Source organism: Balaenoptera physalus, assembly GCF_965194825.1.
Source record: "Balaenoptera physalus genome assembly, chromosome: 1".
NCBI classification, from domain to species: domain Eukaryota; kingdom Metazoa; phylum Chordata; class Mammalia; order Artiodactyla; family Balaenopteridae; genus Balaenoptera; species Balaenoptera physalus.
This window is the reverse complement of record NC_138882.1, coordinates 45,604,102-45,625,699: the sequence shown is the minus strand read 5'-3', so window position 1 is coordinate 45,625,699 and position 21,598 is coordinate 45,604,102. Positions and strand designations below refer to the sequence as shown.

Genomic DNA, 21,598 nt, shown 5'->3' with positions numbered 1-21,598 from the left:
AAGTGTCTGCATTGTGCAAGACACTTGTATTTAAAAACTTGACAATCGTTTTCTTCAGAAGTTTTGCAATCAAATCAATAGCAAACTATGTAAACATTTAACTGTTTAACGTTCTCCACTTTGTTTTGACTTAGGGGATCTTGAGCTGAGGCCCTCACCATTTCTCATTATTGACCCTCTCTTGGGACTTTTGAAGATTCAAGAAACTCAAGATCTGGATGCTGGTGATTATACGTGTGTTGCTGTCAATGATGCCGGAAGAGCAACTGGCAAGATAACTCTGGATGTTGGCTGTAAGCATCCCGTCTCTGATAGACAAGTTTGTATTGAAATTGACCTGGTATTTTTTGACACTAATAACTTTGAAGCAGTTGGTGGAAATATTTGTCAGAATGGCAAAATTAGAGAGCATTTCAGATTATTAATATAATAATGGTAGTTAGCATATACCAAGTTTTTTCCTATTTACCATGCACTGTGCTAAGAACTTGTATATGCATTATATCATTAAACCCTCATAACAATCTTAAGAGGAAGATACTATAATTTTCTCTGTTATATAGGTAAGGAAATGGAAGCTTAAGAAGGCTAAGCAACTTGACCAGGGTCAAGAGCTATGGAGGGACAGAGCCTGGATATTTGAATCTAGGTTGTTTGATTTCAGAGACTGTAGGCTTCACTGGTCTATCATCTGTTGCCAAACATTTTCCTATCAGGAGTCATCCATTTGGACACCAAATTCCTAAGTATTAACATCTGGAGGCCAAAACTTAGACTTTGGCCCTAGACCATAATTTGGAGATGTTGATGACAGCAAAGGTAGCAGATTGTTATCTTACTTTTTTTTTTTTAAATTCACTAGCAATGACTCCTCTATGTATAAAACAAAGTACAAACTACAAATAAATGTCAATCACAATGTGAATGATACAGCATGTGCATGACAACTTTAGTCGGATTACTCAAGAAGTTTGGCCCTCCCTCCTTCTTCATCTCTCCGTCTCATCTCATGTTTCTTGAAAAATAAAATTACACAGTTTGGTAACACATGAAATAAAACAGAGCTTGTTTCATGTGAACAAGACCCTGGCAGCTTAATTTTAACAGATAAGTCAACTGTTTGCATCACTTAAATTTATAAAATATGACATTTCATTAAATTGTATTTTCATTTATGCATGATGATTTTCATGCCAAAGCTGTTTTTTTTTTAACAAAAGTTAAGAACTATAAAGAAAATGCATTTTTTATTTAGAATAAAGTTAACACAAAACATTTTAGTTCTACTATCTTTGTTCTTTAAATGAAAATCATGACCCTCTAAGCTTCGTATTTTATTTCATATAAACTAAAATTTTTTTCCTGCTGGGATCTTTTATGATCCCCAAGCCCCTAGGCTGTCTGGTGAACACTCTGCATTCTTGGTGATTATGCCCTTGGGGTAGAATCAACAAAGCTGAAAATGGCCACAAAGACCACTGTAGAATCTGTCTAGGGCACAGCAAGATGTGTTTGAACCATGACTAAACTCTGTGGTTATTAAGAGAAGCGCCTTGGAAATAAGATTGGAATCTCTGGGTGGAGGGTCTCTGAATCTACCAGCAGAGTGTAAAATACAAGAAATGCTTTCAGAAATATAAGGCCCAAATGAAGAGGGTGATTAGATACAGAATTCTTGTTTTCAAGAAATATACAAAGTTTCACTTCTCAACATTTTCTAGTTTTGCTTCTCTCTCTTTCCTGCACAGATATTTTCTATTCACCCAATGTTCTTGTAGAGTTGTCTAGCTCTAGAAGGAAGAGTGAAATAGCCCAGCAAAAAGGGAATGACACCCTCAACCCCTCCAAGACTGTAGAAAATCTAAACATCTTACATGTTTCTTTGCTTACTTACTGTCTTCTTGAAAATCTTTTCAGCTTCTGGACTTTCCAGGTTCTCTCTTCGGATTAGTGACAAACCATATAAGGGTTAGGTCTGTCTGTGCTGAAGTGACTTGGAGTAGATAGGAAACATCCTAACAAAAGTTTTATATTTATCCCTTATTCCTTGAACTGAATTTTGTTTTATCTCCACTCATATTCAAGATCTTCACTCGCAATGACCCTTTCTAAAACAATGGCTTCCTTAACTTTTATTCCAGTAATTGTCCTGATGGAACTACTTACATAAACTCTATTGTTTGCTTACTGTAACCTTGATCACTGTTAAAAGTTGCCAAATAACTTAATATTAACATCAGTGCCATTCATGTTTCTGCTATGCCTTAACTATTTCCTTATTCACCATTAGAATTCTGATCATTGTAGCTTACAAAGTTTGATTAGACCTTTTCTGTCCACATAAAGCTATTGTTACATATCCTAGCAGACAGAGGATGTAACTGCCAAGCACCGTGCAAATCACAGTTGGAGTGATAGTTGTGATTATTGCTATTAGGTTTAAAAGCAAACAAACAAAAGAACAAGTTTTCCCTAGAATTTATATAGTGTTTAAGAGAATGAGCTCTAGAAAGGGACTGGGTTTTCTACCTGACTTTTAACAGTACCTACCTGATAGGTTGGTTGTAAAGATGAAATGAGGTATTATCGCCTATGTGCATTCAGCATGTCAGCGGTTACTGTTTTTCCTCCAAAGCTGCTTAATGAACATGTATCAAATAGGTGAATATTAACTTTACAAACTGAATGGTCACTTTGATTCTTTGAGTCTTGAAAAATAATATAGAAATGCATATATAATAGTGGTATAGCGTTTAAGATTAAGCATTGTGCTTTTAATACGATAGTCACTGTTTCAACTTGATTTTTTTTTAAAAAGGGCTTGAGACAATTTAAGTACTACTATTAGTGGTGCCTAAAATTATTCATTTGAGTTCCAAAACTACTGGGCATAAATTTAAGTAGATTATGACTTAAGAAGAAAAACTTGCTTTTATCCATATCATGTAACTAGTTAGACTTTCAGATTGTTTTTGTGGGCCTATTATTTCACATAAACAATACTAGATCAAAAAATAATCATAAAAAGGCCATTTAATGTTATTCATGAGTTCTAGCTTCTTGTAGTGAGTCTCCGTTATGGACATTTCAGGTCAATGTTCAGGGAATGTTACCAATGCTTTTCAACGTTTTTTAAAAGGGTGTCATTTGGAAGAGAAGAAGATTGGCTACATCAAACAAAAAGTTGGCCTGGCAGTGACTATATTTGCAGCATTCCACACCACAGAGGGTGATGTTTTAGACTTAGACTGTGGTTTCATGTTTTGTGGTTTGGTAGAACCAAAACAGTATGTTCAGCCATTTTAGGAAAGAAAATCTCAGGTTGACTAATCTAATGCAAGACTTGCATAGTGGGGATAGATTTAATTATCACTAAAGGAACTAGAATAATTTTATAGAATAGGTGTCAGAGCAAGATGGTCAATCTGTTTGTAACTTTTATATTTTCAAAATACTGTGTGCACACAGCCGTATCCACCTGTAAGTGACAACAGAGGTGTACCGTGCTTTAACCCTGTGCATTCCTCAAAGTGCCTGCACACAAATATTTAGGGGATCACAGAGGATCCAGCATAATAAATCCAACAGACTGTATGCAGAAGCCAAAATTGAAACTAACATTAGATACATTAAACTCCAGAACTATGATTTAATAAATTAACTATACAATATTTATGATCATTGATAGTTTATAGTTGGGTGATTACTACATGCTAAATGATTAATAATGATTCTCTCTTTTAACAACGTGAGATAGGATATGTTATCGCCCTTTTGTTCGTGGGGAAATTTAAACTGGGGGAGGTAAAATAATTTTCCAAGTTTATAGACTAAGAAATAGTGGAGCTGCGATTTGAAACCACCTGGTGGGCTGTAGCTTCCCTAAGCTACTTCTCTAAGCAGCTCCTCTGCACAAGTTCCATATTTTGTACTATAATCACTTCTGCTTCCTTTCCCACTGGTTTTGTTAATCTGTTTACCATCCACCCAGTGTAATTCACTTGGAGTCCGAATTGGCCACACTCAGGAGTAGGAAGTACTTAAAAGGCTTCTTGGCTTGAGGTAGGAGCTGCTTCATTTTGATGTTTGCTTGTCATTGATGCTATCCTGGCTGCTTACCTAGTGCCTGGTACTCTCATTTGCCTTGTTTTCTGGTACCAGTACATTTATTCCCTGACCTTGTGCTTGTCTCGTGCCTGACACTCTTCCCAAAGCTTCTTCACCACTGGTGACTTCTCTCATCTTAATTGAGTTTTATGGGCACAACTTGAGCTTCACCTACCCTTTTTTTAAAAAAATAGATCTTTACTGGAGTATAATTGCTTCACAATACTGTGTTAGTCTCTGTTGTACAACAAAGTGAATCAGCCTTATGCATACATATGTCCCCATTTCCCCTCTTGAGCCTCCCTCCCATCCTCCCTATCCCACCCCTCTAGGTCATTGCAAAGCACTGAGCTGATCTCCCTCCCTGTGCTATGCTGCTGCTTCCCACTAACTAACTATTTTACATTCGGTAGTGTATATATCTCGATGCTACTCTCACTTCGCCCCAGCTTCCCCCTCCCACCCCATGTCCTCAAGTCCGTTCTCTATGTCTACATCTTTATTCCTGCCCTGCAACTAGGTTCATCAGTACCATTTTATTTTTTTTTAGATTCCATATATATATCTATGTGTTAGCATACGGTATTTGTATTTCTCTTTCTGACTTCACTCTGTATGACAGACTCTAGGTCCAACCACCTCACTACAAATAACTCAGTTTTGTTTCTTTTTATGGCTGAGTACTATTCTGTTGTATATATGTGCCACATCTTCTTTATCCATTCATCTGTTGATGGACACTTAGGTTGCTTCCATGTCCTGGCTATTGTAAATAGAGCTGCGATGAATGTTGTGGTACACGTCTCTTTTTGAATTATGGTTTTCTCAGGGTATATGCCCAATAGTGGTATTGCTGGGTCATATGGTAGTCCTATTTTTAGTTTTTTAAGGAACCTCCATACTGTTTTCCATAGTGGTTGTATCAATTTACATTCCCACCAATAGTGCAAGAGGGTTCCCTTTTCTCCACGCCTTCTCCAGCATTTGTTGTTTGTAGATTTTCTGATGATGCCCATTCTAACTGGTGTGAGGTGATACCACATTGTAGTTTTCATTTGCGTTTCTCTAATAATTAGTGATGTGGAGCATCTTTTCATGTGCCTCTTGGCCATCTGTATGTCTTCCTTGGTGAAATGTCTACTTAGGTCTTCCGCCCATTTTTTAACTGGATGGTTTGTTTTTTTGTTATTGAGCTCCATGAGCTGTTTGTAAATTTTGGAGATTAATCATTTATCTGTTGTTTCATTTGTAAATATTTTCTCCTGTTCTAAGGGTTGTCTTTTTGTCTTGTTTATGGTTTCGTCTGCTGTGCAAAAGCTTTTAAGTTTAATTAAGTCCCATTTTTTTTTGTGTGTGTTTCTATTTCCATTACTCTAGGAGGTGGGTCAAAAAAGATCATACTGTGGTTTACATCAAAAAGTATTTTTCCTGTGTTTTCCTCTAAGAGTTTTATAGTGTCTGGTCTTACATTTAACTCTTTGATCCATTTGGAGTTTATTTTTGTGTATGGTGTTAGGAAGTGTTCTAATTTCATTCTTTTACATGTAGCTGTCCAGTTTTCCCAGCACCCCTTACTGAAGAGGCTGTCTTTTCTCCATTGTATGTTCTTGCCTCCTTTGTTGTAAATTAGGTGCCGATATGTGCGTGGGTTTATCTCTGGGCATTCTATCTTGTACCTGATAGATCTATCAGGTACAAGATATTGATCTATATTTCTGTTTTTGTGCCAGTACCATACTGTCTTGATTACTGTAGCTTTGTGGTATAGTTTGAAGTCAGGAAGCCTGATTCCTCCAACTCCATTTTTCTTTCTCAAGATTGCTGTGGCTCTTCGGGGTCTTTTGTGTTTCCATACAATTTGTAAAAATTTTTGTTCTAATTCTGTGAAGAATGCCATTGGCAGTTTGATAGGGATTGCACTGAATCTGTAGATTGCTCTGGGTAGTATAGTCATTTTTCACAATATTGATTCTTCCAATCCAAGAACATGGTATATCTCTCCATCTGTTGGTATCATCTTTAATTTCTTTCATCAGTGTCTTATAGTTTTCTGCATACAGGTCTTTTGTCTCCCTAGGTAGGTTTATTCCTAGGTATTTTATTCTTTTTGTTGCAGTGGTAAATGGGAGTGTTTCCTTAATTTCTCTTTCAGATTTTTCATCATTAGTGTTTAGGAATGCAAGAGATTTCTGTGCAATAATTTAGTATCCTGCAACTTTACCAAATTCATTGATTAGCTCTAGCAGTTTTCTGGTGACATCTTTAGGATTCTCTATGTATAGTATCATGTCATCTGCAAACAGTGACAGTTTTACTTCTTCTTTTCCAATTTGTATTCCTTTAATTTCTTTTTCTTCTCTGATTGCTGTGGCTATGGCTTCCAAAACTATGTTGAATAAGAGTGGCAAGAGTGGACATCCTTGTCTTGTTCCTGATCTTAGAGGAAATGCTTTCAGTTTTTCACCATTGAGTATGATGCTTACTGTGAGTTTGTCACATATGGCCTGTATTATGTTGCGGTGGGTTCCCTCTATGCCCATTTTCTGGAGAGTTTTTTATCATAAATGAGTGCTGAATTTTGTCAAAGCTTTTTCTGCATCTATTGAGATGATCATATGGTTTTTATTCCTTAATTTGTTAATGTGGTGTATCACATTGATTGATTTGTGTATATTGAAGAATCCTTGCATCCCTGGGATAAATCCCACTTGATTATGGTGTATGATCCTTTTAATGTGTTGTTGGATTCTGTTTGCTAGTATTTTGTTCAGGATTTTTGTATCTATTTTCATCAGTGATATTGGTCGATAATTTTCTTTTTTTGTGATATCTTTTTCTGGTTTTGATATCAGGGTGATGGTGGCTTTGTAGAATGAATTTGGGAGTGTTTCTCCCTCTGCAATTTTTTGGAAGAGTTTGAGAAGGGTCAGTGTTAGCTCTTCGCTAAGTGCTTGATAGAATTCACCTGTGAAGCCATCTGGTACTGGACCTTTGTTTGTTGGAAGATTTTTAATTATGGTTTCAATTTCATTACTTGTGATAGGTCTGTTTATATTTTCTAATTCTTCCTGGTTCAGTCTTGGAAAAATTGTACCTTTCCAAGAATTTGTCCATTTCTTCGTGGTTGTCCATTTTATTGGCATATAGTTGTTTGTAGTAGTCTCTTATAATCTTTTGTATTTCTGTGGTGTGAGTTGTGATTTCTCCTTTTTCATTTCTAATTTTATTGATTTGCATCCTCTCCCTTTTTTTCTTGATGAGTCTGGCTAAGAGTTTACCAATTTTGTTTATCTTCTCAAAGAAACTCCTTTTAGTTTTATTGATCTTTGCTATTGTTTTCTTAGTTTCTATTTCATTTATGTCTTCTCTGATCTTTATGAGTTCTTTCCTTCTACTGACTTTGGGGTTTCTTTGTTCTTCTTTCTCTAGTTTTTAAGTGTACGGTTATATTGTTTATTTGAGGTTTTTCTTGTTTCTTGAGGTGAGATTGAATTGCTATCAGCTTCTCTCTTAGAACTGCTTTTGCTGTGTCCTATAGTTTTTGGGTCACCGTGTTTTCATTGTCATTTGTTTCTATGTATTTTTTTATTTCTTCTTTGAGTTCTTCAGTGATCTCTTGGTTATTTAGTAATGTATTGTTTAGCCTCCATGTATTTATGGTTTTTACAGTTTGTTTCCTGTAATTGGTTTCCATCTCATAGTGTTGTGGTCAGAAAAGTTGCTTGATATGATTTCAATTTTCTTAAATTTACTAACGCTTGATTTTTGACCCAAGATGTGATCCTGGAGAATGTTCTGGCTGCACTTGAGAAGAAAGTGTATTCTGCCACTTTTGGGTGGAACATTCTATAAATATCAATTAAATCTATCTGGTCTACTGTGTCATTTAAAGCTTGTGTTTCCTTATTTATTTTCTGTTTGGATGATCTGTCCATTGGTATAAGTGGGGTGTTAAAGTCCCATAATATTATTGTGTTAACTGTCGATTTCTCCTTTCATGGTTATTAACATTTGCCTTATGTATTGAGGTGCTCCTATGTTGGGTGCATAAACATTTATAATTGTTATATCTTCTTGGATTGATCCTTGATCATTATGTAGTGTCCCTCCTTATCTTGTATAACAGTCTTTATTTTAAAGTCTATTTTATCTGATATGAGTATTTCTATTCCAGCTTTCTTTTGATTTCCATTTGCATGGAATATCTTTTTCCATCCTTTCACTTTCAGTCTGTATGTGTCCCTAGGTCTGAAGTGGGTCTCTAGCAGACAGCATATATATGGGTCTTGTTTTTGTATCCATTCCGCCAGTCTGTGTCTTTTGGTTGGGACATTTAATCCATTTACATTCAAGGTTATTATCAATATGTATATTCCTATTACCATTTTCTTAATTGTTTTGGGTTTGTTTTTGTGGGTCTTTTTCTTCTCTTGTGTGTCCCACCTAGAGAAGTTTCTTTAGCATTTGTTGTAAACCTGATTTGGTGGTGCTGAATCCTCTTAGCTTTCGCTTGTCTGAAAAGCTTTTGATTTCTCCGTTGAATCAGAATGAGATCCTTGCTGGGTAGAGTAATCTTGGTTGTAGGTTTTTCCCTTTCATCACTTTAAGTATATCCTTCCACTCCCTCTGGCCTGCAGAGTTTCTGCTGAAAAATCAGCTGATAAACTTATGGGGATTCCTTTGTATGTTATTTTTTTTTCCCTTGCTGTTTTTAATATGTTTCTTTGAATTTAATTTTTGTTAGTTTGATTAATATGTGTCTTGGTGTGTTTTTCCTAGGGTTTATCCTGTATGGGACTCTCTGTGCTTCCTGGACTGGGGTGGCTATTTTCTTTCCCATGTTAGGGAGGTTTTCAACTATAATCTCTTCAAATATTTTCTCACACCCTTTCTTTTTCTCTTCTTCTTCTGGGACCCCTATAATTCGAATGTTGGTGCGTTTAGTGTCGTCCCAGAGGTCTCCAAGGTTGTCTTCAGTTCTTTTCATTCTTTTTTCTTTATTCTACTCCTCGGCAGTTATTTCCACCATTTTGTCTTCTAGCTCACTTATTCGTTCTTCTGCCTCAGTTATTCTGTTATTGATTCCTTCCTGTGTTTTTTTCATTTCAGTTATTGTGTTGTTCAGCTCTGTTTGTTCTTTAGTTCTTCTAGATCTTTGTTAAACATTTCTTGTATTTTCTCAGTCCGTGCCTCCATTCTATTTCTGAGATTCTGGATCATCTTTACTATCATTACTCTGAATTCTTTTTCAGTTAGATTGCCTATTTCCTCTTCATTTATTTGGTCTTGTAGGTTTTTACCTTGCTTCTTCAGCTGTGACATTTTTTTTTGCCATCTCATGTGTTTTTTTGTTTTTTTTTAAATGGGTGGGATTGTGTTCCTGTCTTACTGGTTGTTTGGCCTGCGGCTTCCAACACTGGAACTTATAGGCTGTTGGGTAGAGCTGGGTCTTGGTGCTAAGATAAGAACCTCTGTGAGACCTCACTCTGATGAATTTTCCCTAGAGTCTGAGGCAATACCCCTATTCTCTGTTAGTCCAGTGGTTCAGACTCGGAGTTCACACTGCAGGAGCTTCAGCCCGACCCCTGGGTCGTGAACCAAGATCTCACAAGCTGCATGGGGTGGCAAAAAAAAAAAGAAAAGAAAAAGAGAGAACAATAACAAAGTGAAAAATAAAGTTAGGCTAGGAAACTAACAGATATGTTAGAAAGAACATAAAAATAAAAATATAGATGAATCAACAACTGGAAGGTACATCAGTACCACAATCGTAAAAAAGAGAAGGGAAAAGGAAAAAAAAAGAAAGAAAAAAGAAAAAAAAAGGAGGGTAAAGGCCTTGGCTGTGGAGGTGAGACCTAAGCAAGGGCGAGGTTTGGGCGGTGGGCAGCGCCTATGCTTAGGACCCACAGGGCTGGAATAGGCCCTGGGGGCTGTGGGGGACTGGGGCTTAGGCCCCGGTCTCAGAGAGTGGGGGACCTCACCTGGGAGCCCAGCAGGCTTCCTGGGCTCAAGTGGGTGGGGCAAATGCCCTCCTTTCCTCTCCTGCTTCTCTGGTCTGGAGGGCCCCTCTTGCCTGCCTCTCCTGATCTCCCCGGCCTCCCTCTTATGCCCCCAGGACCAATGTGGCCGGGGGGACGTGGAGGCCTTGGGGGGCAGGGGACCTGCCTGGGAGCTCAGCAGGCTCCCCAGGCCTGAGTGGGTGGGGCAGTCACCCTTAGCTTCTCTCCTGCTCCTCCCGGAGGGCCCCTCCCACCTGCCTCTCCTGATCTCCCCAGCCTCAAGTGTGCCAATCCTGTCTGACCTCTACTTCTTCTCCCCCCTCAGTCCCCCCATGTACTACTGGTTCACTTGGGGGTTCCTCCCGTCTCCTCGGGTGTCAGGGCCCCTCGCCAGCCGCTGGCAGGCACCCTAGTTGTGGGGAGAAGCTAACTTGGTGTCTTTCCACACGCCATCTTGACTCTGCCCCCTATCCTTTTTAAATCTAGTTTGTTCTTGGCTTTCTTACATCTGAAAATTCTCATTTTGTCTCCATTTTCACTGATGTCTATGTTCTTTATGTTATTAAGCTTGGTTTCCTCCCCAGTACTTGATCAATCCCAGGCTTCTGCATATCTTTTTGCTCTTCTAGAATTTATTTTCTGTCTTATTTCCATATTGACCTGTTCACACTCTGAGCCTAACATATTCTGGGATTTTTATACCTCTCTGTTTCAGACAAGCAACTGGCTCTGGAATAAATGACTAGTATCACTCCAGAGAAAAGTAACTAGACCTTACATACGTAAGATAAGCACACAATCAGCTGCTTTCTAAGCTATTTTTTAAATACGTTTATTTTACCTATTATTTTTTATTAGTCAAATTCCCACATATATGTAAGAGAAATCTAAACACAGGTACATAACTTCTTTTTAAAAACACATTGCTCAGTTGTAGTATTTAACTTAATTTTATTTTATGTAGTTTCAAAAAACGAACAATGGCACTTCTGAAATTGCCATGTTTCTTCAAAAATGCAAGTTCAAATGTAGTGGATCAGTGTTGTTATCATCATATACAGTTAATGCACACACACACACACACACACACACACACACACACAAGGTTATTGTTGAAGTGTTTTAATATTGATTCAATCATTCACAAATATTTAGCAGCCATGTATAATGCACAAAGTACCATGTTAGTTGCTATAAAAGGTAAAAATGTGGTTACAAATATAAATTCTCTGGGGAAAGTCAAACATATAGTCTAGTAAGAGGGTGAATTTAGCCATTGCCATGAGGGTGGTGTAGAGTGAGTTCTGTGAAAGCTCAGAGAGGGAAGAAATCATATCCGTTTAGGATGGTAAGAGATGGCATTGAGGAAGGGCCTTTTGAACTGCCTTCAAGAATTGTCAGTATTTCAGTAGCCAGAGATCAACAGCAGACATCACATTTGAAAGGGGTGGTGGTAACACAGGTGCTGATTTCGGAAAGGTCAGTCCTTGACTGGAGAAGAGTAAGTTCTGATTGTCCAGAGAATAAGATTTGTGTGGAGAAATAATCGAAAATGTGGCTGTAAAGTTAAAGGAGGTCGTTTAGCCCAGGCTAATAAAGCACTAATGCTACTTGGGAGACAGCTGTACATCCAAGTCCCAGAATTCCTGTTGAGAAGGAGAGAAGTGATCTCCACACACATTCTTACTAGCCTGATAACCAGCTTGAGTATGGGCAGTTATAAGAACCCATGGAAAAGGGGAGGCTGATAAAATGATAAAGAATTGTGACTTTGGAGTCGGATCAACCTGGTTTTCAATCCTAGTTCCACTGTTCAACTCCATGTGACACTTAGCAAATTAACTATCTCTGTCTCAGTTTTATAAAATTGGGGTAATAACAGTACCTACCTCATAGGGATATTTTGAAGATCAAATGAGGTAATTAATGAAGAGGACTTAACAGAGTCTTTGGCTCTATAAGTGATAGTTGTTGTAGTTCCTAACCATTGTTTAATCTTGACATTATCAAGGAGACATCCCTAGGGTACTTCCTCTTAGAGTCCTACACGAGCAGGTTTCATCTATTACCTCTAATAGTATCTTATGTATTTCTCCTTGCCTGATACCTCAAACATTATTACTCATAAGTTCCGTGGGACATACTGAGAGCCTCATCTATTTGGGCTTTCTGACAGTGTCCTCCCTATATTGCATTCCTCTGTTTTCCAGGGTATGCCTGTTACCTCTGATTTTTTCCCCCTGGCTTCTGTGGTTACCTAAATTATGTAGATAAGTGTAGACTTCTTACCTATAATTTTATAATTTCTGAATCATTTCTTAGCTCTAACATTAAGTACTCCGTATTCTCCATTTATCAAATGCTATTCTGTTACTTTAATTTGAATTATTGATTCTCAAGCTTCAATTTCTTTAACTCAAAAATACAAAAATAAAAAATGTGAAAGATATTGAGAAGCAAGAATGTGATATACACCAAGAATATACCTTGTTATATGGTGATCTATTGAAGAATGAACTCTGATATAATTAGTTTATTTAAAAATTCCGCCTAAAGAAGTAAGTTTTGGAAAGTGTCAAAAATATTTCATTGCAAGGCAGACTTATTTGTAGAAAAATTTTAAGTTTTGAGGAGTATGGCGTAAACTAAAATTGAAAACAAATTCCAAAAATGAAAGATTCCCTTTAGTTAAGGAAATCTTGATTTAAATTCCCACCCTTTCCATCTTATCACTTTAAGGAAATAGTTGAACTTCTTTGTGCCTCTATTCATTTATTTAAAAAATCTATTTCAATAGCAGATAGGAATACTTAAAGCATATATTTATAATATTATATGAACCATGATTTGATTTGAATTCAATCTGTTGATAGTTTAATAATTAATTTATATTTAATGCACATGTATACTATACCAATGACCACTTTTTTTCATTTTAAATATCTTCCAGCACCTCCAGTTTTTATACAAGAACCTGCTGATGTGTCTATGGAAATTGGCTCAAATGTGACATTACCTTGCTATGTCCAGGGTTATCCAGAACCAAAGATTAAATGGCGAAGGTTAGACAACATGCCCATCTACTCAAGACCTTTTTCAGTGAGTTCCATCAGCCAACTAAGAACAGGAGCTCTCTTTATTTCAAGTAGGTTAAAGGAAATATATTTTATACAAATATATACATATAAATTATACATTTTTTATACATAGGTGTTGCTATGTTTAAAATAGTGAATTAACCGTGCCAACATATTTTGTGTTTGTTGCGTTTCATTTTAAAGTAATACTGAACTCATATCTGGGGATTGTCATAAATGAATAACATTTCATTCAATTTTATGTCATTACTATGTCATATAGACTTATGAAGCAATATGACTTCTTCATATCTCACTGTTTCTTATTGCAAATAGAGTCTCCTGGGCCTGTAGGTGGATAAGTAATCACATTTTATTGACTCTTGTACCACCGGTTGTATAGAAAGGTAAAATATTACTAGTAGTTAGTTAATGTTAATTATTTTGGGCCAAGAATACATAACCACGTGCATAGGGACACTATAAACTATCAAAATTTTTTGATTAAAAGCTATATCTATCCGGAGCAAAACATTTTTTAAAAAGTCAAATATGCCATCATCCCAAACTTTTACCTGTAAGTTATTAAGCATTCAGATATTTGTAAATACTTAGTACTTTTTCAAATATTGTTAAGACTATTTGGATACTGGCACCAGAGGAGTAAAAACATTTAGATGATTAATTGACTTTTTTAATAAAATTGCATTTTTAGGGTATTTTGTAGAAAGCCCCCAATAAGTGATTTTCATGTTGATTAACAATATTAAATGTGCATTAGCCACTTAAACTTTCAATACAAATTAAACTGTCTAATTACAAGTGCTTACAGCTCTGTGCTAGGTGAAGACAGAAGTCAAATATGGGGTTCCTCGCTCAGGCATTTTACAATCTACTGTCTGAGTGGATGGTCACAAAAGTACCTACCAGAATTACTCATTAGATTGGGTCAGATTGTGCAGGAACTGAAACGTGCAGGTGAAGAAATGTAGTTGGTGAGGTAGAAAATAGACCCCCAAGCTTCATAGGCACGAAAAGGCATGTGAAAGTACTGTTTCAGAACAGCTCCCCTGTAGGATATGAGGAGACAGGAGTGGGAGGGAAGAATGGGGAGGGTCATGTAGGTAGGGTGATGGTGGTGATGAGAAACAACCCAGAGGGAAACAAATGAGACCTGAAAACATATCAGTTAGCGGAAATGAAAGAAAAGTAAGAATAAAGGAGGGCAGTGTATTCACCGATGGTTGCCCAGTTGTTCAAATTAAATCATCTAAAAGGAAACTAGTGATGAGAAACTTAGCTCTCCCTGGTATTTTGTATTTCTACACAAATTAGCCCGAGTTGATAATATGGAGACTATCTTGGTTAGAAACAATGTATAACTTATTAAGCAGGTGATTTGCTGAGCTTTCCTTGGCAAATGAATGTTTGCTAATTTTGAGAGTGAACACTGTCTGTGCGTACCAGATGCAATTCTGCAGTTATATGCATGTGGTTAACAGAGTAGAAACTTGGTCACTGCTCTTTATTTGGGATAGTATGGAACTATTCATAATGGAAGGCTGTGTTTTTCTCTGTCAACATCTTATCAATAGATTAAACTGTGCCTATTTTAGTTAAGATAGTTGCAAAGGTGACGATCAATCCCCTATTTAAAATCTTCTCTTGACTCCCCAGTTGCTCATAAGATAAAACTTTACTGTTTTATAAGACACCAGGCTACCTCTTCATCTTCAGGCTCCTGACTATGCCCACACAGCCTGTAACCCAGCGATCCTCATCCTAATCCCCTAACACACTCTTTAATTTTAAATATTTTATAAATATCCTTTTTATTATACTGAAAATTCTATGTATTTGATCAACCTACATAATAAAAATTATTTTAACCTGCAAAATGTAGTACAAAGGAAAACAAAGGAAAGTAATTTTTATTAAAATAATCTGTATTTAAATAGATAAATACTCTGGCAATGCTCATACAATATGCATATACGTTATGTACATCACCATGAATTTGAGAGCTAAAATGTAGACTGACCCAGGAATATGGGATTGATGACTCAGAAACTCCAGGCTGGTGAAGTGATTTTCTGAAATGGTGGGCAATTCTTGCAAAAGTTCTTTCTTTCTTCCACTTATACAGAATTAGGTTGTAGGCTCAAATAATTATAAACTAAGTCATCACATCCATGAATTTCCAGTGGGGCCTTCAAAAGTCTTGGTGAACTTGGGATATTGTTCCTTTCGTGAATCCCCCCCATGCATTGTCTCCCTAGTTTTTGCCAGTAGACTCCCCTGATCATTGGACCAGTGAAAGCAATGGCCCCTGCAAACCTCCAAAACGCCCCCAGGGTGGTACTGCAGCTTTCCATTCTTTGAACACACCATGATTTTTCAAGTCATGCTCTTGCCTTTGCAGCCCATTAGGTTTGGACTGCCCTTCCTCTGTTCTACCTACTGTTTCAGGTACAGCTCAGGTATTACCTCCTATGTGAATCCTTCCCGAACTCCTCCTTGTGCCATCAGTCACTTCTGTCTCTGTGTCCCCATAGCTCATTGTCTGAAGCTCGAATTAGAGCAGTCGTCACACTGTGGTATGATTGTTGCTTTCAAGGTATGTCTCCTCCCCTAGAATGGGAACTACCAGATCACAAGCATGGTGCCTGACACATAGTTAATGCTCCACAGATGATGTTGAATGAGTAAGTTATCTCTTCTTTTTAGACTTATGGGCAAGTGATAAAGGAACATATATTTGTGAAGCTGAAAACCAGTTTGGAAAGATCCAGTCCCAGGCAACAGTAACAGTGACAGGACTTGGTAAGATCAATTAAGTACTTAGACACCACACTTTTTGAAAATATCAGACTCCTCTTAGTACCTCATCTCTTGCCTGTACCATTAAAAACAAACAAACAAACAAAAACAGGTAAACATCTGATTACTACATTAGCCTTCCTTCTCCCCACCCTATTTCATATTTCTTGATGTTAGAACTGGAAATAGAGATCATCCTCTTCAAGCTCCTTATCTTCCATTTGAAGAAATGAAGGTCAATTGAATAAATTCATTTAAGTCTGAGTACACACACACACACACACACACACACACACACAAGACACACACACATGTTAGGGTGGTGGTGTGCTTTTCTAGTTCTTTTCTTTACACTTATTATTTTAGTCCACATGGAATTATTTCTGTGTATGATATGAAGTAAGAATATAATATCTGTTATTTCCAAGTAGTAAGACATTTGTTTTAATATTTTTATTGCGTGTTCTCTTCCCACTGAGTAAAATACCCATTTGGTCACATGCTAAATTTATAATCTTATGTCTGTTCCTTGGAATTCTATTTATGCACTAGTCCTACATTGTTTAAATGATTACATCATTTATTGTGATTTTTAAATCTCATTAATACACTTCTATAAAATTTTCTTTATGTATCTCCCTTAATTCATCTACGTATATTTAAATTTTCCAGGAAGACTGTCTTAGAGATTTTGCTTTGATTTATGTTGAGTTACTTCACTGATTTCCATCTAAGAGTCCACCTCATTTTATTTGCCTGAGCTCTTTTTTTTTTTTTTTTTTCTTTTTAGAAAGGGGTTGTTTCTTCCTTCATTTATTTATTTATTTATGGCTGTGTTGGGTCTTCGTTTCTGTGCGAGGGCTTTCTCTAGTTGTGGCAAGCGGGGGCCACTCTTCATCGCGGTGCGCGGGCCTCTCACTATCGCGGCTTCTCTTATTGCGGAGCACAGGCTCCAGACGCACAGGCTCAGTAATTGTGGCTCACGGGCCCAGCTGCTCCGCGGCATGTGGGATCTTCCCAGACCAGGGCTTGAACCCGTGTCCCCTGCATTGGCAGGCGGATTCTCAACCACTGCGCCACCAGGGAAGCCCTGCCTGAGCTCTTATGACAGCCTACTCACTAATCTCATCCCTTCCAATTTTCCCTTGTCCAGTAAGTTCTCAGATTGATATTTCCTGAAAATGGTTCTGATGATTCCACTCTTCTATTTATCAATGCTTTCAGTCGCTCTCCATTTGAATACATTGCAAATTTCTTGGCTTGACTTTTCTGCCCTTTCATGCCATAGACTTATTCTTTTTTACTTTCTCTACTTCTTTGCTATTACCTGTCCTCTTGCCATTCCCTCTGCTTAGAAGGGTCCTTTATCTCTATCTTCCAATTCATACCCATGTACATTTAAAAATCTTGTTCTTGAAAACTCAGTTTCTAATAGCATAATTAGTAGTCATCTTTGCCTATAAAAGAATTTGCTTTCCTTTGGATGAAATAGCACTGACAGTGCCTGTGTTCTCTCTCTGATTTAGTTGCTCCACTCATTGGAATCAGCCCTCCAGTGACCAGTGTAATTGAAGGACAGCAGCTGACTTTACCTTGTGTTCTATTGGCTGGAAATCCCATTCCAGAACGTCGGTGGATTAAGAATTCAGCCATGGTAAGAACATTTTAAATCCATGAATTCATATTCCTCTTGCGTAATATGAATTCATATTCATATATTGCCTCTTGCGTAAGAGGCAATGTATTCCAAACATTGAAATTTTAATGTAATAAATATACAAACATATATTTTTTAAGAGTACCAAAACTTTTCAGTATTAACATGTTTATGCAGTTCATATTATTTTGAAATTAATATGATGGAGAAATAGTCAATGGTGTAATTTTTATAATTTTGTAACTAGTAAACTCTCTTCAGAATATGTAATAACTGAAGCAAGTATGAAGTTTTTTTCCATAGGATTTAAATATTTTATATCCTTCTTTGCAGGACATAATAAAATGTTAATATTCTCATAACATTCTTTCATTTTATATATTAATCTTTATTGTTATCATCAAACATTCTTTTATTGTGAACTGTTTTAAAATGTGGATCTATTTTGTGTCATTGTTTTTCAATGAGTAACTTTTGATTATGAAGGAATGTGAAAAATTTTCACAGTTGTAAGGAATTATTCTGTAAACATGCTATCTATGGCAATAAATTTTCACCTAGTCCAGAGCATTTTTCCTTCCATTTTCCAGAGTATCTAGACTTACTCCCTTAGTGAAGTACCAATTAAAAGTGAATTGACTCCATGGGATAAGATGTAAAATTGTTCGTATTTGCATAAAAACCTGAGAAAAATGAGTGCACCTCACTCAATAATAAATGCCCTTATAACATAGGATGATACTGTTTGAGCACTAAAGTACCCTATTATTGAACAAAATGCATAAATGTTACCGAGTTAGAGGGGATGATTCTTAACAGAAACCGTTGTCAACCTTCTCTCATGCAGTTCCTATATCATACATTGCCCTCTAATATTATTTGTATCTGTCACTGAAAAGGGTGCATGTTGAGATTAAGTCACATTCTCTCAGCTTGAATGATGCCTGTTTGCCAGAATGAAAATGTCAAATGGCTTGCAAGTGGTAGTAAAACCTTCTTGAAAAAGAACAAATTAAGCCAAAAGTAAAAGTGAAATTTGGGTCCTTCATGATAACAAAAATTACAGAAACAGGGAATTAGTGTTGTTTCTATTTCTTTCCCTTTCCAATATGTGCATAATTCTGACAGATGTTAGTGGGTAGACTTTTTGGTGGTATATCACAGTGACATACAATTGATGCTACTCTTGGTAACATTTTATGCTCATCATTTTTCACTTAAGCGTGTTAAAATATTTTGTTATTTTATAACACATTTAATAAACCAGTTGGAGAAGAAAGCAGATCTGGTTTGGGCTTACGCAATATTGCCTGTTTAATTAAAAGTCATTCTCATATGTGCACAGTCACAAAATATAAACCACTGAGAGGTCTTTATTTTTTTTAATTACTTGAAGTTATTTTCCAGCTAACTAAGACATGAATTAAAATTAAGAACCCAATACAGAAATTATACTTTTAATAAGCTTTTCACATGCTGTGATCCAGCAATTCCACTCCTGGTATCTATCCAAGGAAAACAAAAAAACTAATTCAAAAAGACACATGTACCCCAATGTTCATAGCAGCTTTATTTACAATTGCCAAGACAGCCTAAGTGTCCATCAACAGATGAATGGGTAAAGAAGATATAGTATATAGAGACAATGGAATATTACTCAGCTATAAAAAAGAATGAAATTTTGTCATTTGCATAGCATGGTTGGACCTGGAGAGTATTAAACATAGTGAAATAAGTCAGAGACTAAGACAAATACTGCATGTTTTCACTTATATGTAGAACCTAAAAAATAAAAGAAACAAATGAATATAACAAAACAGAAAGACTCAGATACAGAAAACAAACTAGTGGTCACCAGAGGGTGGTGGGCTGTGGGGAGGGGCAAAATAGGTGAAGGGGATTAAGAAGTACAACCTACTAGGTATAAAATAAATAAGTTACAAGAAGGTAATATACAGCACAGGAAATATAGTCAATGTTTAATAATAACTATGTACAGAGTATAATCTATAAAAATATCAAATTACTATGTTGTACACCTGCAACTAATATAATATTGTAAGTAAGCTATACTTCAATAAAAATTATAAATAAATAATAAGCCTTTCAAGCAACACTGAAACCATAAAGTTAAATCTAAGTGGCTACTGTAACAATGGTAATAAAAACTAAATTCAAAAAAAATAAAATAAAATAACTTTTTTTTCCTTCAAGTTGGTCCAAAATCCTTACATCACTGTGCGCAGTGACGGGAGTCTCCATGTTGAAAGAGCTCGGCTGCAGGATGGGGGCGAGTATACTTGTGTGGCCAGTAATGTTGCTGGAACCATTAGCAAAACTACCACTGTGGACGTGCATGGTAAGAGGCGCACCCATCATAATGCTTTCCAAACCATGTTCAAAGCTGGGTTCATATCTTTAAATCAAATAACTCCGTTCTTCTAGTTTTAAGAAGTAGATATCTTTTCTAATTGTTATTCTTAACAAAAAGCCTTATTTCTTGAACAATATTTACATTGTTAAGGCTTTTTTCCAGATTTCCCTTTTCTGTATATACAAAAAGACATTATTGGGAGTCACTCGCTGAGTCTCTCCAAGGGCTTTTGTAAGTGGTTTCTTAATTGATAAAAGTGAACTCAGCTCTCAAAGAGTTATGTTTAAAAGTACATTTTAATTTCAGGCAAGCTGAACTTATTGTACCATCCAAACTGCCTCTTCTTCTCTGATTGTGCAACAAGCATTTTCTTACTAATGACCCCTTTGTGTGTTTGCTAGAAATGACCTAAACTTTTCTAAAGGCCACTTCATGTGCTCCAAACAATCTTTTTGCGTGTTAAATAACTTTAAGTTCACAAATAAAAAATCCAGAAACTATCTTTTTTCCATTCGTGAGTAACCATTACCAACTTTTTACATCTCAATAAATAACAGCTTCATAGTTTAAGAAATTGTCGTAACTTTTTAAATTTCCTTTAAAGACTTTGCAACATTTGCTTTTTAAAGTGTTGTATTAAAAACTAGCTCTGTGTACAGGGATGAAAGTAGACAAGAACATTTATTTTTAGTAGTTGATTCAGTCTTTTTTAGGGTCTGGAGTGGAGAATCCAGTAATTTCCAAATTTTGCTTGTTCTGTGGAAATTTTCAGTGGATACAGGCCATCTTCTTTTTAATGTGTGCTTCTCATTGTAAATAGCCTCTTCCACCTCTTTCAGTGTTATACCAATCTTGTACCAATCTCCACCAAAATTATGTGAGATATTCTTGAAGAAATACCAAAGTAACATTAAATTAGTTGAGTAAATACGTAATGTCAAATTGGGTATAGCTGTTTAACTATTTTTTAAAGAAGATCAGTCCATACATTTTGCGGAGGGTGCTTATGGACCAGTTTGAGAATCTACGGTAGAAATGCATTCATGTCATCTCCCTTTGGCGTCTAGCAACTGCCTAGAATATTGTGTTGAGAAGAATTCTGATATAAATTTTCACTTGGGTGAAAGAGTGACACGATTAGTTGTGATGTCTGCCAAATCCGAGGAGTATGGAGAAGACAAGACAAACCAATGATGTGGTTTATCAAGATGCGAAAAATTATAACAATTAAAAGTTAAAAGGTCATTTCACAACATTGTTTCATCCATCTTAGGCCAAAATGAGTAACTGATTTAGTTAATAAGATTAAGAAAAATTAACCCAGCGTTTGACATGAACTAAACCAAACAGCTATTTAGAGGACAGATTTGCCTTTGAGTTGGATGTGATGCAGTATCACAATTTCTCTATACCTCTGTATTTATGTTAATTTCATCACTCTGCCTCTCCACTTTTAAGAGTATTTATTATATCCTGAGATAAACCATAATGGAAAAGAATATTATAAAAAGAATGTATATATATATATGTGTGTGTGTATAACTGAGTCACTTTGCTGTACAGT

General features: G+C 36.3%; 1 protein-coding gene across 8 annotated transcripts in view; it reads left to right on the top strand.

The window, feature by feature from the left end:
* HMCN1 (hemicentin 1) overlaps window positions 1-21,598 on the top strand; it is a 507,647-nt gene that overhangs the window by 241,486 nt on the left and 244,563 nt on the right. For all 8 annotated transcript variants that reach the window (XR_014266656.1, XM_082472452.1, XM_082472453.1 and 5 more), the window contains 5 exons: window positions 135-293; window positions 13,057-13,251; window positions 15,911-16,006; window positions 17,530-17,657; window positions 19,875-20,019. Coding sequence is in view for 7 of the 8 variants with exons in the window: in XM_082472452.1 (XP_082328578.1) it covers window positions 135-293; window positions 13,057-13,251; window positions 15,911-16,006; window positions 17,530-17,657; window positions 19,875-20,019 (723 nt within the window). In the remaining variant the exon portion in view is untranslated. The remainder of the gene's footprint in view (window positions 1-134; window positions 294-13,056; window positions 13,252-15,910; window positions 16,007-17,529; window positions 17,658-19,874; window positions 20,020-21,598) is intronic.